At 47.5% G+C, this 14,946-nt stretch overlaps 1 protein-coding gene across 13 annotated transcripts in view; it reads right to left on the bottom strand.

Annotated features, from left to right (window-relative positions):
• Nucleotides 1–8,466, bottom strand: part of Kidins220 (kinase D interacting substrate 220) — an 87,967-nt gene extending 79,501 nt beyond the window's left edge. For all 13 annotated transcript variants that reach the window (XR_008220102.1, XR_008220101.1, XM_052745795.1 and 10 more), the window contains exons 1-2: nucleotides 8,311–8,466; nucleotides 1,928–2,068 (exon numbers count right to left, since the gene is read on the bottom strand). Coding sequence is in view for 11 of the 13 variants with exons in the window: in XM_052745795.1 (XP_052601755.1) it covers nucleotides 1,928–2,035 (108 nt within the window). In the remaining 2 variants the exon portion in view is untranslated. The remainder of the gene's footprint in view (nucleotides 1–1,927; nucleotides 2,069–8,310) is intronic.
• Nucleotides 8,467–14,946: the final 6,480 nt, after the last annotated feature.

Genomic DNA, 14,946 nt, shown 5'->3' on the forward strand with positions numbered 1-14,946 from the left:
CGCACACACACACACACACACACACACACACACACACACACACACACACACTAAATAAAATGCAATAAAAATGATAAGCTAAACACATTAAGATGAAGGAGCTTCAATAATCTAAACGACAAGAAAGAAGAGAAAACCTAACCAACTGTGAAATTCTAGATTATTCTCAGTCTTGTTGAAGATAGGGCCTTGCTCATGCCAGGAAGCATTCTTCCAAACTATACCTCCCAGTTCAACAATTTAAAAAAAATAATAATAATAATAATTTTTTGTTTACTTTTTTGGGAGGGTATGACTATATAGCCTAACTGGTCTGAAACTTACTATGTAAACCAGGTTGTACTTGAACTCACAAAGATCTGCCTGCCTCTGACTCCTGAGTGTTGGAATAAAGGAGTACACCACCATATCCTGCTCCAAGATTAAATTTTATGAGAAGAGATGGCTCAGCAGATAAAGGTACTTGCCACCAAGCCTGACAATCTCATTCTATCCCAAAGACCCACATGATAGTAGAGAACCAACTCCTGAAATTGCTCCCTGACCTACACACACACACACACACAAATAAGTTTAATAAAAATAAAAATTACAAAGTGTCCACTGTCGGGCTATGTATAGAGCTCAACAGTAGTGCTCTTCCCTAGCATGCGTGAGGGCACAGGTTCAATCCCTAGCATTGAAAAAGGAAGTGAGAGGGAAGGGGAGCCAGACAAGGGCCATGACAGGCTTCTAGTAGCCCTGCCAAGGATCAGGCCTTAGTTTCAGTTTACTGGAGCTGATTGGAGCTGAGAAAGCAGTTCTTGGGAAAACCACAACTCAGGGGCAACCAATCTGCAGGCCCCATAGTCTCCTGCTAGCTGAAGATAGCTTTCCCTACCCTGTCGCTGGAAAGTCCCTAACCACTAGATCCACCTACCAATCAGCACCCAGACTAATCTCTCCTCCCTGGAATTCCACTAACCCGGCTAAAAAGGAGCCTGCAAGCTTCTCACAGGGGTCACCATTTGCAACCCCAACATGTTGGCAATTTTAATAAATGTTCTTGTTGATTGTATACATGACTGGTGGTCTTTTATGGGACTTCTTGTGGACTCTAACAAAAAGAAGGGGTGGAGAGATGGCTTAGTGGTTAAGAGCACTGGGCCCTTCCAAAGGACCTGGGTTCAATTCCCACCACCCACCTGGTGGCTCACAACTGTCTGTTAACTCCAGTCCCAGGGATCCAGTGCCTTCTTCTGACCTCTGCATGCACTAGGCATACACATGGTACACATACATACATGCAGGTAAAATACCCACACACATAAAATAATAATCTAAAAATTTAAAAGTTATTAAGATAAACACATACTTTGACAGTTAAAATTTTATTATTCTCTAAAATGTCATATCAAATAGTTTTCAACCATCATACTACATCTGATGAAATAAGAGCAATGTTTTTGCCATACTATTTAACGGAAATATTTAAGGTATTTAAGGTTAATATTTAAGGTAAGTTTGTAATACTCTCTAAAACATGTAGCATCTAAAATCCCAGGGTATGTGAAATGAACAACTCAGGAAGATTTGAGACTTGACCAAGAACATATTTAGTCTGGTTGGTCTATCTGAAGGAAGTGGGGGTCTTAGACACATACTATAAAGCTTCCTAGAGGCACTGTAGTTTTCAAGACTCAAACCTCCTGAATACTTACTATTTTATCAGGGGGAAAGTCAATAAGCCTATATTCAATATTCAACCATTTACGTTAGCTAAAAAGTACATTCAAAACACAGAATCCAATAGACTTCCAACAAGAACTTGCTTCATGAATATGTCTGCTGAAGCAGAGAGCCACCTGCTCCCCACCTCCATCCTTAGCACAGCACCTTGTGCAGAGAGCAGTCTACAAACAAGGGAAGAATTTACTCTCAGCCTCACCTCATTTCTCTCATTCACATCTTTGCACTTCTCAAGAAGAGCTTTCAGAGCAGGAATATTTTCTTCCTCCACGTAATTTATAATACTCTGTGATATTAGAACCGACATTTTCACAGAAATCTATAGCCAACTTTATTTCACCTGTAAAAAACAAATCAGACAAAAATGTACATTTCTGGTTAGAAATAAGTTAATTGTTATTAAATATCCTTCAGTTTTTACCCTCCAGTGTATTCAGACGCACCTCCAATGGTAGAAATATAAACAAATCCCCACACCTTACCTGTCACAATGCTGACAAGATGTCCTTTCCCAGACTCACAGTGCATATCAACCTCAATTCATCCAAAACCCAAGCTGGATGCTACCAACCTTTGTCACCACCACCCCACGTGCAAGGGAAATGGCACTCCACTGTGCCTATTGCTGACCCCATCTTGGCTCACATCAGCTCCAGCTCCATCCTTCCAGGGCCCAGGCCTTACCTGTCACTTAGCCCTCCTTTTCACATGATATTGAATCTAACACATGACAGTCTAGAACAGCAGGTCCTCCCAGCTCTGCCCACAGAAGTCACCCCTATCTGTTGTCACTGCCTCTGCCTCTACCCGTCTACAAGCCATGCCGACTTCTCTCTCAGCTTCCACTCAGCCTCCCTGGCCCTTTCTGTCTATAAAGCATCCACAGTGAGCTTCTAACTGAGCTAGCAGGGACTAAGGGGTGCAGATACAGACAGAAAAGGCCACATTGGTCCAAGAGTACAAAGTTTTAGCTGGACCAGGGCAAAAGGTTCTGGAGTCTGTATCTGTGATTTATCAGTAGCATATCATGTTTTTCAAAGTAGCCAAGTGAGTTGATTTTAAATGTTCTCACCACAAAGAAATTATAAGAATGTGAGGTGATGAACAAGCTAATTAGCCTGAGTTGATCATTCCATAATGTATACACATGGAAACATAAGCATATACAATTAGTATTTATCAATCAAAAATAACCCTTAGGCTATGGATGCATCAGAGTCATTGGGAGGGATTATAGCACAGATCCCTGGGCCCTCCTCTCAGAGTCTCTGACTCAGTAGATCTGAGTTGGGTCCCTGAATCTGCATCATTGACCAGCATGCAGGTGACCTACGCTGTCACTGAAATGTGTACTGGAGCCTTACTGAGTTGAACTAAATCCTTTTGCTCAAAGCCCTAAAATGGCTTCTCAGAGGACAGGAAAATCAAATGTTTCACCTCAGCAGAGTAAGTGGTGTGGCCGCTCGCCTATTTAACACCTATAGCCTTACAGGCCTACACGTCCTCCTCTGTCCCTTCACTATACGACCATGCCCCATCCCACCCAGGCATCTATGCTCAGCCTGTCCGCTAAATCTCTCTCCATCAGACATGCTGTAGCTTGTCCCTCACTCTTACAGGCCATGCTATGAGAAAGTGTAGCCTATCATGGGATGTAGGAGAGTAATAACTTCAGTTGGCCCACAGTAGCCCGGCACTCCTGCCCCTCGACCACGTCCTTGCTCTCCACTGGTTTCCACCACTGGAAAAGCATCCCGTTTGCTCGGGGCACACCACCACAACTAGGGTGTAAGTCAGAGAAAGTAGAAACTTGGAGGGTGTCGAGAAGTGGAGGGGTGAGGTGGGTGTGATCGACGTACACTGTATATACACATTAAATTGTCAAAGAATAAATAAGCACATTCTAAAATTGTTTTAAATAGACTGTATTCTACTCAAGGGACATCTAAGTGTAAAATCTTCAGTCCTTACTCTGCCCACTCTACAGATTCTAACTCAAAACTAACCTCAATGTAACACCTCAGCACAAAACTGCTGCAAGAAAGCACACTGTTTCTGCAACCTCTGATTAAGAAAACTGCTTTAGGGGCTGGAGAGATGGCTCAGCGGTTAAGGGCACTGGCTGCTCTTCCAGAGGTCCTGAGTTCAATTCCCAGCACCCACTTGGTGGCTGAAAACCATCTGTAATGAGATCTGGTGCCCTCTTCTGGTGTGCAGGCAAACATGCAGGAAGAGCACTGTATACATAATAAATAAATTTAAAAAAAAAAAAAGAAAAGAAAACTGCTTTAATATAAAACTAAGCCGGGCAGTGGTGGCGCACGCCTTTAGTCCCAGCACTCGGGAGGCAGAGGCAGATGGATCTCTGTGAGTTCGGGGCCAGCCTGGTCTACAAAGCTAGTTCCAGGACAGCTAGGGCTGTTACACAGAGAAACCCTGTGTCAAAAGACCAAAAAAATAAAATAAATAAATAAATACTAAAAGCACAGTACATAAAAAAGGAGAAATCTGATAGATCAAGGTTCATCAAAATTTAAAAAAGAAAAACAAAAAACTTGACCTGTACCAGGAGAACTAAATTGCTCCTTCAGACCTACTCAGGAGCAGATAACTTGTTCGTTTGGTTTTGTTTACCTGGTTTAGTTTTTTGTCTGTTTCTATTCTTGAGACAGGCTCTTAGTACATATTTTAGGTCAGCCTCAAGGTAGATTCTCCTGGTCTGCCTCCCAATGACATGACTACAGACAGGTGCCAGCGGCCTAGCTGACTGAGTCCCACAGGCTCCCTGCCCGCCTCACTCGTGCTGGACTTAGAAGATGGCATTGGAACTTTCTGAGCTACTGGGACTTAAGAGAGCTGATGCTGTGAAGAGCTGAGACTTCTGGGGTCCTTGGGGTAGGATTCAAGTTTTATATGCAGGAAGGAAATCTATTCTGGGGACCAGTGGGCCAAAATTATTATTGCACTATAGGAGTCCATGTAAATATGACCTTCTGAAACAAGAACTACCCAACCGGACAGAAGCACACCGGGGGTTGGTGAGACACTGCACAGGAATGCAAGAGCATTGAGAGCTGATGGATAGTCTCTACCTCAATTGTGCTGGAGTTCCATAACTACACAGACCTGTCAGAACTCAAAACCACACCCCAAAAAGGGTACATTCTATAACATGAAAATTAATTATATCAATATGCCTTACTTTAAAGAAGTTAATTGATCCAATAATTTCACACCTAGGAAACAATTCTAAAATCAGGAAAAATGTGGATAGAAATTTTAAATATCACACAACTTCCTTCACAAGAACAAAAGTGAGAGTAGGAAGGGCAATCACTGCTCCTGCAGAGGATCTGGGTTCAGTTCCCAGTGCATGATCTCCAGTTCCAGAGGAGCCTGCCTCCAAGGGCACTTGCACGCAAATGGTGCAATACACAAACTCAAGCAGACACACAAGCATCTTTTAAACCTAGGGGTATACAAACTGTGACAAATTCACACAGGGGATCAATATGTTTCCAAAAACTATTGACTGAAAAATGCTTCTACCAGATGAAGGGAGGGGGCTAAGAACTACACATGTGCCATCTCAACTATTTAAAATGCACACACTGTTCAGTGCTAGACTAAAACACCGTATCACACTCTTGCATGGTCCTCCTAGCTCTAGCTCACTTAAACCTCCCCTCTCCTTCTCCCTAGGCTCACCTCCTACCATTCTCTACTTCACTTTATTCAGGCCATCTTGTGTTTCCGTACAAATGTTACCTGATGCAGAGCACCCCCCAGCCACTAAGTATAAAATAGCCCTCACCTTCCACTACTATTACCATTCCATAACTCAGCTTTCTTCGAGATAGCCCTTAGCATGACTCAACATGCCATTTACTTACTTAGCCTGCCCTCCCGACCCCAGCAAAGAGTTCAGCAAGAATACGGCCTCTGTCCACTGCTCAGTTTCTAACAGCTGGAGAAGGGCCTGGCATACAGTAGAACCAAGCCAATCTTGGTAGAATCGTGAGTTTGCCCGTGCTCATCAACATGGCATGCCAGCGTTTTTACTCCCAGCAAGCCAAAACACATCCTGCATGCAAGTCACAGCTACAGCTTCCAAGTCCACAATGGTTTAGACCTGTATCTCTTCTAGCTTAAAGGCTGTCTCCACTCTCCTGTCTCCAGAACCTATTACAGGCCTACAGCAAGCAGAATCTCATGAAAAAATTGTCAAGCTGAGGGACAACATAGGTACATAAAGGATGCCTCTTCTCGGGGAGGGAGGTCTTTGTCCAGACAGGCCCCTTCCCACCCTCAAGAGCATATTCTCTACCATTAGCCGCAAGCAGGGCCATGTAAACGATCTGTACACGTCACGCTCGAAAGATAAGCAGGGCCAGCCCAGAGTTGGACTTAAAACTGTGCCTGTCACTATGGATGATACGTAAGATGACAGTCATCAGAGAATGAGAGAATGACAACTTACGGACATGAAGAGAGAAGGCCCCTTCCTAAGAGAACCAGTGTGGCCCCTGAGCAACAACAGACCACATAGCTACTTGGTTTCCTGACCTCTCCTCACCCCTGTAAGTGCCCTTTCCTTACATCTCTGTTCATGCCTTCTAAACATTCAGGAATTCAGTGAGGGGGGGGGACCTAACATTCTTCAGCAAAAGCTGGAAGAGGGGATGACGCTCAAGTAGAATCACAGAAAACTTAACTTAGCAGTGTATGTATACACAACCCAGAAGAGAAAAAAAAACAAACCAGAACTGTAGGCATGAGTTAGGGGCCAAAACAGAAGCCTACAGGAAAGGGGTCAGGCAGTAAAAATGGAAAAGAAATGGAAGACATTAAGTTCAACGAAATAAAATACCAATATTTGAATTTCTGGTTGAACAAATATGCAGAGATATTCTAGATGGAAAAAATAAGAGTAAGCCATGTGACTCAGAAAGAAAAATGGGTGTCAGCGTTAGGTATTGCCATGAACACCAGCAAAAGAGCACCTCTGCTTGCTACAAGATGGAGAGGGAGAGAAAAGGGAGGGGGAGGAGGAGGAGAGCACAGGAAGAGAGGCAGCACATCTCTCCCCACATGCTCCCTTCCCACCACCCAGTCTGGGCACTGACTGAGGCTGTGGGGTGCTCGGGCCACTATGAACACTTCAGTGTCCTTAAAGAGCTGAATTGGAGCCTGATGTGGTAGCACACAGCACAGGCCTTTAACCCCTGCACTTGGGAGGCAGAGATAAGCTGGTCTGTCAGTCCCAAGCAGACCAGGGCCACATATTAAGACACTGTCAAAGTCGGTGGTCCGTGGCGCACGCCTTTGATCCCTGCAGTCGAAAGGCAGAGGCAGGCGGATCTCTGTGAGTTCGAGGCCAGCCTGGTCTACAGAGTGAGTTCCAGGACAGGCTCCCAAGCTACAGAGAAACCATGTCTGGGGGTGGGGGTGGGGGGTGGGGGTGGGGGGACCCTTATCAAAAGGAAAGGAAAGGAGGAAGAAAGAAGAAAAGAGGAATTCTGGAAACGAGATCCCAATGAGGAGTTTGAAAACCATTCTCAGGCTGTTTAAAACGATACTCAAACTGGTGTGCACATCATTTATTTGCAAAGCACGTCGAAAACTGTATACCGTACCCTTACCCAGAGAATCCTATCTTGGGAGACCTGTGGTGGAGCTCAGAAACAGATTTTTTTTTTAACAAGGACCCCAAAAATGAGTCCGAAAAGGTAGCCTGTCGGTGTAAGGCTTGAGAACAAAGAAACACACCTTGCCACTGCACTTTCCAATCTTGCCTCTGCACCAGACACCCCAACCGCCCTTTTAAAAAAAAGTGTGAATCCTTCCTTTTAATGAAGACGTCTCGTTTGTCGTGGTGCCGAAATAAATATGAGCAGAGGCTAACCTATCGGAATCACCTCCAAGAGGCTTTCCCTCAGCCACACCCCACACACACCAAAGGAATCTCTGGACAGCCCAGAACGCTGCATTTTTAGCAAGCGTCCTCTAAGGAGCAGAGAGCTCCACCAACAGTTATTAACAAGAAAATGTTCTAAAACGGCTTAAACCATTCACTACGTGAAGACAAGCTGGGAAAATATATATATCCCTCCACTGCTGGCTGACAAAGCAAACATGGACGCGTCCTAAGCAGGGGCTTGCATTTTTGCAAGGCGTTTTTAAGAGCTCAGCCCAGGACAATGGGGCCGTGGGTTCGGCGACGAGAGAGCGCAGAAGAAAACAACAACCTCTCCTCCCCGGCTAGCAAAAGGACACGGGGACGGTCAGCCTCGGCGGCACCTGCGGAGGGGACTCGGGAGCTGATGGGTGTGACAGCCAGGAAAGCAGCCTGGGCCTGCAGTCCCCGCCGGTGCCCACCGGGGCACGCCGCCCCGGAGCGCCCGCGTCCCGCTCCCCGACCGCAGCGACCTCGCCCTCTCGGCCCCCGACGGCCCGCACCGGCCTCGGGTCACCCGCCCTCTCCCCGGTGCGGCCCACAGGCTCGCCCGCCCGCCCGCCCGCCCCTGACCCTCCGCTGCCCTCCCTCCCCCGGCCTCGCCGCCCCCCACCCCCAGCACTGACCGTGTCACAGCCTGGCCGAGGACGGCGCCCTCGGCTCGGCAGAACCGGCTCGCCGCGCCGCGGACCTTGTCAGAGGACACGACGCCCGGAGCGCGCAGCTACCAGCGCGGCGCCCGTACCACGCCCGGCGGCCATTTTCCGGAGACGCTCAGGAACTGACAGGTCACGTGGGGGGAGCGGTGGGCGGGGCTGCGGAGGCTCCGCCTCCCGGAGGGCGGAGTAGGAGGAGCGGCAGGTGCTTCCCGGCGGCGCTGGACACCTTCCCTCTGTTTAGAAGGGATGGAGACTTTGCTTGCTTGGTTGGTTTGGGCTTAGATGTTCTGTTTTGTCTAAGACAGAGTCAAGTAGCCCAGGCAGGCCTCAAACTCACTATGTAGACAAGGATGACCTTCAGTTACAACGCAGTAACCAGACTTCATGGGAGAATCCATGCCAGCCAGCCAGACCTCCTCCAAGAATATAGAAAGCATTCAACATTGTGTAAAACCCTGTAACAATGCAGGATTTTTTTTCTTTTGTTCTTTCTCTGTTGTAGAATATTATTTTAAGATGTGTTAATTTTGTTTATGTTGCATTTGTTTAACTCTGTGAAGCTGTGATACTGTATCTGTCTAAAACACCTGATGGTCTAATAAAGAACTGAATGACCAATAAAATAAAATAAAATAAAATGGTTAGCATGGTTTAAAAAAAAAAGACCTCAAACTCACTATGTAGCCAAGGATGACCTTCAGCTCCAGATCCTGCCCCCACCTCCCAGCTGACCTGTGCCAGCCACCACACCCAGCTAAAGGCATGTATTTTTCACAAGTGCCCCAGGCAATATTTTTCCCTGTCATTCACTTTTATGAAAGTCAACTTACCACCCATGCCTGGCAGGATAAGCAATCATTCAGAGAAATAAACCACAATTACAGCTTTGGAAGTCATTGCCTACTCTTGCCAACGAAGGCAGCTCAGTTCCTCCTTCTGGGACCCAGGAGACAGATGTCTGTCTGCCTTCTGGTGTCTGTGACTTACATTCTCCATTATCTCAAGAGTGCTCTGCCTCTGGACCTCCTCCCTCCAGCTCTCTGAGGACCCACCATCTCCCCCAGGGCCCCTCCCACCTCTGCAGAAAGTGTCTCTGGAAGGTTACCGAATGCCATGGATGATTCCTGTCCACCTCCGTTGGACACCATCAGCAGCCCCATCCTGGCAATGTTCCCTTCACAGGGCCTTGTGACACCAACTTCCTGGTCTTCTCCCCACACATGGTGCTCCTTCCTAGGTACCACCTGCCTTAATTAGTTCCCAGCTCCAGAGTTCTACCCACCATCAGTCTCATTCCCCTCCTCACCCGATATGACTGATTTAGCTACTTTCAGGGGACCTGGCTTCCTCCAGGTCCTCCAGGAAGTTGGACGTTATCTCACAGAACACCACATAGTGTCTAACCAGCCCATCACCTGACTGTACTTGTGTTCATCACTCAGATCTATTTCAAAGCTTTGGAAGCTCCCCCGTGGGACTGTCCAATCTCCCAACTTCTCCCCCTGCCCCCATCCCTCAGAACACTAAGCGTTTGTCAAACTCTTCAGTAGGCTTCCTCTTCTGCAGACTCCGTTCCCTATGGCACTTGTAGGGGAGGCTCTTGCAAGGCTTGCCCCCACCGACCTTGCCTCTGTTCTGTCTGCCTTCCCCTCAAACCCTGCCACCCCAACCCGAAGGCTAGCCGGTGTTTTCTGTAATATAGACAGGAAAGGGATAGGTCACCCTGTGGCTTGGTGGTGCACATCTTTGCTCCCAGCACTCAGGAGGCAGAGGCAGGTGGATCTCTGTGAGTTAGAGGTTGGCCTGGTCTGCATGGTGAGACCCTGTCTCAAAAGAACCAAAAGGTGGAGGAAGAGAAAAAAAAAAAAAAAGAAAAAAGGGCCAGGAGGATCTCTGTGAGTTTGAGGCCAGCCTGGTCTACAAAGTGAGATCCAGGACAGGCACCAAAACTACACAGAGAAACCCTTTCTCGGGGCAGGGGGAGGGGGGGAGCATTGGAGGGGTGGACTGTTATCAGTGGCTGGGAGGGGTCATTGAAAAAAATCTCACTAAAGAGAAATAAATGATGAGAGAAACGTGGTTCCTGTGGCCTTGGGGGCTCCCCGTGGGGACTCACATTTGTGAGAAAGGGTTCCTGGAGGATCCAGACCCTAGCCTTCCATTCAAGTTTCCCAGACCATCCTCCAAGGAACTGCAGCTCCAGCAGAGGAGTGAGTGGATTAATGGGGGAGCTTCCACAAGCAGAACACCGGCCTCGGACAGGTTCAGGCTCATGCCTACCCACAGCGAGCCCTGCCTCCCGGGGGAAACCAGAATGGGTGGCAAGCCCAACCCACTGTCTGTCTTTGGGGACCCCAGAACACAGCACCAAACGAGGTAGGCAGGAGAGAAGAGTGCTGGGTCCCCAACTGAGGGGCACCCAGGCCCTGTAGAAGCACATTGGGAATTCTCGGTGAGGACGGTGGTAGACTAGATCTCAGCCTCAGACACAAGTCCTGCCTCCTCTCATCAAAACCAAATCCCTGGGAACATCCAGGGGGCAAATCACTCTTCCCTGGGGCTCTTTTGGGAAGCACTGTAGTTAGGAATTGGAGGCTCAGGTGCCAGGATGCAGGCCCAGCTAAGTGAGGAGAGGCAAGGGAGGCTGAGAATACATTCCAACATTCGTGAAACCAGCCCCTGCCCTGGGCAGGCAGGTCTTCATTGGAGGAGGGGAGGGAAACCTCTTAGATTTTTAAAAACGTGAAAACAGACATTTCCGCAATAACACAAGAATTTTAATGACTTAAAAATGACTAGATAGCACCAGATAAAAGTGATGAGAAAAAAAAAGCATTCAAAATGTGGTGGAGGTCTGGAGAGGCAATATTTGCAGGGCAGACCTGGGTGAAACAGGGTTAATCTGCGAGCTTCTGTCCATCACCTCCTGCCTCAGAGGTAGGTTACTCTGACTCAGAGAAAAGTTCCATGTTGACAAATATTTGCCAGCCTGCCACATGCCGCTGGCTCCTTCCACACCGTGGCCCCTCACACCCAATCTTGCAATGGAACTACTGCAGAACTAAGACGTTTCCTCCTATTTCGTCTCGTAGACATGCCCCTTCCAGCGTTCTCTGGTCTTTCTCTGGTTCACATAGCCTGCCTAGATCTTTCCGAGAAACGCACCCTAAGGGTTTTTCTCTGGACTCACTCAACACCCCAAGACTCTGAATCACGGACTTGGAGAATCTGACTTACCTCCTTGTCATGTGCTTTTATGTAGAAGGAAAAATAGGCATTATCTTCCCAGTCCCGGCCATGCTCTCCACCAAAGCTGTAATTTAATTGCTCTTGGGTCCTTTTTCCACAGCATCAGCATACCGGCCTGATGACTTCAGCTATCCAGTTTGTCTTCGTGGCTTCAAAATTTCCTTGTCTAGCACATTTTCCACAGAAATCTCAACATGTTTTGCACACCAGGTTGCTCTGAAAGTGTTCTTTCTTAGCTGGTATGATAGGTCATACTTGTAATTCCAATACTTAGGGAAGACTGAGGCAGGAGGATTGCTGTCACTTCAAAGCCAGCCTCATCTACAGTGTTAGTCTTCTATGGTTATAAAGTAAACATGTGCAGCTACAGAGGAAGCTCAGCCCTTCAGAGCGCTGGTTGTCCTTGCCGAGAACCTGAGTTTGGTTCCCAACACCCACATTGGTGGGCTGACAGCTGCCTATAAATTCCAGCTCCAGGGGATGTGACTTCCTTCCTTTCCTGGTACCCACACCCACTTGCCCCCCCCCCCAGTAGAGTTAAAAAAATATAAAGCCAGGTGGCAGTACCGCACGCCTTTGATCCCAGCACTCGGGAGGCAGAGCCAGGTGGATCTCTGTGAGTTTGAGACCAGCCGGGTCTACAGAGCAAGATCCAGGACAGGCACCAAAACTCCACAGAGAAACCCTGTCTCAAAAAACCAAAATTAAATAAATATATATACATATATATAATATTTTTTAAAGCAAATAAAAAGAATATGTGTTTGTTACAAAGAATTCAAAAAATACGTAAAATCTGAAGGGTCAGCTTATATTACCAGTTGGAAGTCTCTGGCTCCTTAATCAGAGATGAGAAGCATAAACTTAATTGATGCTCTGAATAGTGTTGAAGAGAAGAGTAGTGTTGGAGGCTGTGATAGCTAACATGAACTACCACAGGACCTAGAGTCACCCAAGAGATGAATCTCTGAGGATGTCTATGACCAAGTTTCTAGTTGGGTTCATTGAGCTTGGGAATCCCCATCCTAGACTTGGGTATCGCAGTCACAGGCTGGAGTCCCATCAAGTGACCTGAACATCGGCATTCCTCACTCCCTGCTTCCCAGCTGCTGATGGACATGGCCAGCTGCTTCAAGCCCTGCTTCCCTCTGACTGTGAGCAGAAATAAACCCCTCCTTCCTTCTAAGTCGCCTTGGTTGGGTATTTTGTCATGGCAGTAAGAAAAGTACTAGTAGAGGGATGCTCTGGGGATGTTTGCCTTGATGAGTGATGGACGGTCGCTGATTAAATTACTTTTGTGCCACTATGATAAGACGTCTGACACAAACCTTAAGACGGGGGGATTTGTTTTGAGTCACAGATTTGAGGGGCTCAGCCGATCTGTGAGAGCTTGGCCTCATAGTTTAGGCAGAACATTATGATACTGTGAACACATGGTGTTGTATACTTCTAAGCAGACAAGCAGAGAGAATGGAATACAGGAAGAGTCCAGGCTAAGATATAGCCCCTAGAGACATACCCTTGGAGACCCACTTCTGTGGTGATATTTTGTTTGTGATCTAACAAATAAAGCTCGGCTGAAGATCAGAGTGCAGAGCTAAGCCACTAGTTAGCCACAGAGGCCGGGCAGTGGCGGCACACACCTTTAATCCCAGCACTCGGGAGGTAGAGGCAGAGGCAGACTGATCTCTGTGAGTTTAAGGCCACCCTGGGCTACACAAAATGGATCCAGTCTAAAAGAGAAACAGAGCCTGGCAGTGGTGGCACACATCTTTGATCCCAGCACTCAGGAGGCAGAGGCAGACTGATCTCTGTGAGTTCAAGGCCACCCTGGGCTACACAAAATTGATCCAGTCTAAAAGAGAAACAGAGCCTGGCAGTGGTGGCACACATCTTTGATCCCAGCCCTTACGTTCTCATGCCTTTAATGCCAGCACTAGGGAGGTGGAGGCGGGAAGTGATATGGCTGGGCAGAGAGAGGAATATAAGGCAAGAAGAAACAGGAGCTCATGTCCCTTTTGGCCAAGGACTTTGTAGAGGTAAGAACTAGTGGCTGGCTGCTCTGCTCCTCTGATCTTTCAGCTTTCACTCAGATATCTGACTCTGGGCTTTTATTAAGACCAATTAGAATTCATGCTACACACTTCCTCCAACTAGACCCCACCTCCTACCTTCCACCCCACCCCTTTCCAATAATACCTACTTACAGGAGGAGTGTGTGGGACCTCAAAACAGACATATCACTGAAAAGTCTCACCCCAGCATGGATGACGACTTCCCCTTAACTGCAGATAGAGTCCCTGCTTCGGTTACTCTTCCACATTCTGGACATTCCACCACCTCCCAAGACCACAAGACCACAAGCTCCTGGGGCAGAGCAACATTCACCTGACAGGGAGGTGCAGCGGGGCACGGTTGAGACCTCAGGAGAGGGTCTGATAAGGGACTCCGTTCTGTGCTAGGTCAATGGGCCTGACCTCGAGGCTCCCTTTTGGGCCACAGCTGCTCTGATGAAGATGGCAATGATCATCATGCTCACACACTGTGTTCTACAATCCGGCAAACGACTGGAGTGAACATGTGGCTCCATGTAACACATCTATGTAACAGCCAAAGCAGCCTAACAGGGGAGTTAGGTCTCACCTAAGAGTAAGTACTCCTAATGGAGCCCAATGTCAGGAGCCTGGAGGTGCTGCCATGCTGTGGATATCGCTCTGTATAAATAAAATGCTGATTGGCCAGTAGCCAGGCAGGAAGTATAGACAGGACAAGCAGAGAAGAGAATTCTGGAAAGTGGAAGGCTGAGGCAGAGAGACACTGCCAGCCGCTGCCGTAATGAGAAGCAACATGTTAAGATACCAGTAAGCCACGAGCCACGTGGCAACTTATAGATGGATAGAAATGGGTTGATTTAAGATATAAGAACAGTTAGCAAGAAGCCTGCCATGGCCATACAGTTTGTAACCAATATAAGTCTGTGTGTTTACTTGGTTGGGTCTGAGCGGCTGTGGGACTGGCGGGTGAGAGAGATTTGTCCTGACTGTGGGCCAGGCAGGAAAACTCTAGCTACACTGCGCCCTCTCTTGGCGCCCCTACACTGACTCAGAAAGTCAGGTGACAGTCACCCAGCAGCTTCACCGTATTGGATGCATCCTGAATTTTTCCATGACCTCCTTTATTATTCTGCATAAGAGCAAATAAAAGTTTTAATTCGTTCTATCTGTCAACGTCCTCATGACCTGCCAAAGAAAATCACTTTCAGGAAATTATGTCCAGCAATACAAGGAGCAAGCATAGAAGCAAACTCCTCATCCCCTCCTACTTTCCAGGTTTCCAGTTTCTAGAAACTTCCTG

Source organism: Peromyscus californicus, unplaced genomic scaffold, assembly GCF_007827085.1.
Source record: "Peromyscus californicus insignis strain IS unplaced genomic scaffold, ASM782708v3 Scaffold_1__1_contigs__length_55948999, whole genome shotgun sequence".
In the NCBI taxonomy this organism is placed as follows: Eukaryota; Metazoa; Chordata; class Mammalia; order Rodentia; family Cricetidae; genus Peromyscus; species Peromyscus californicus.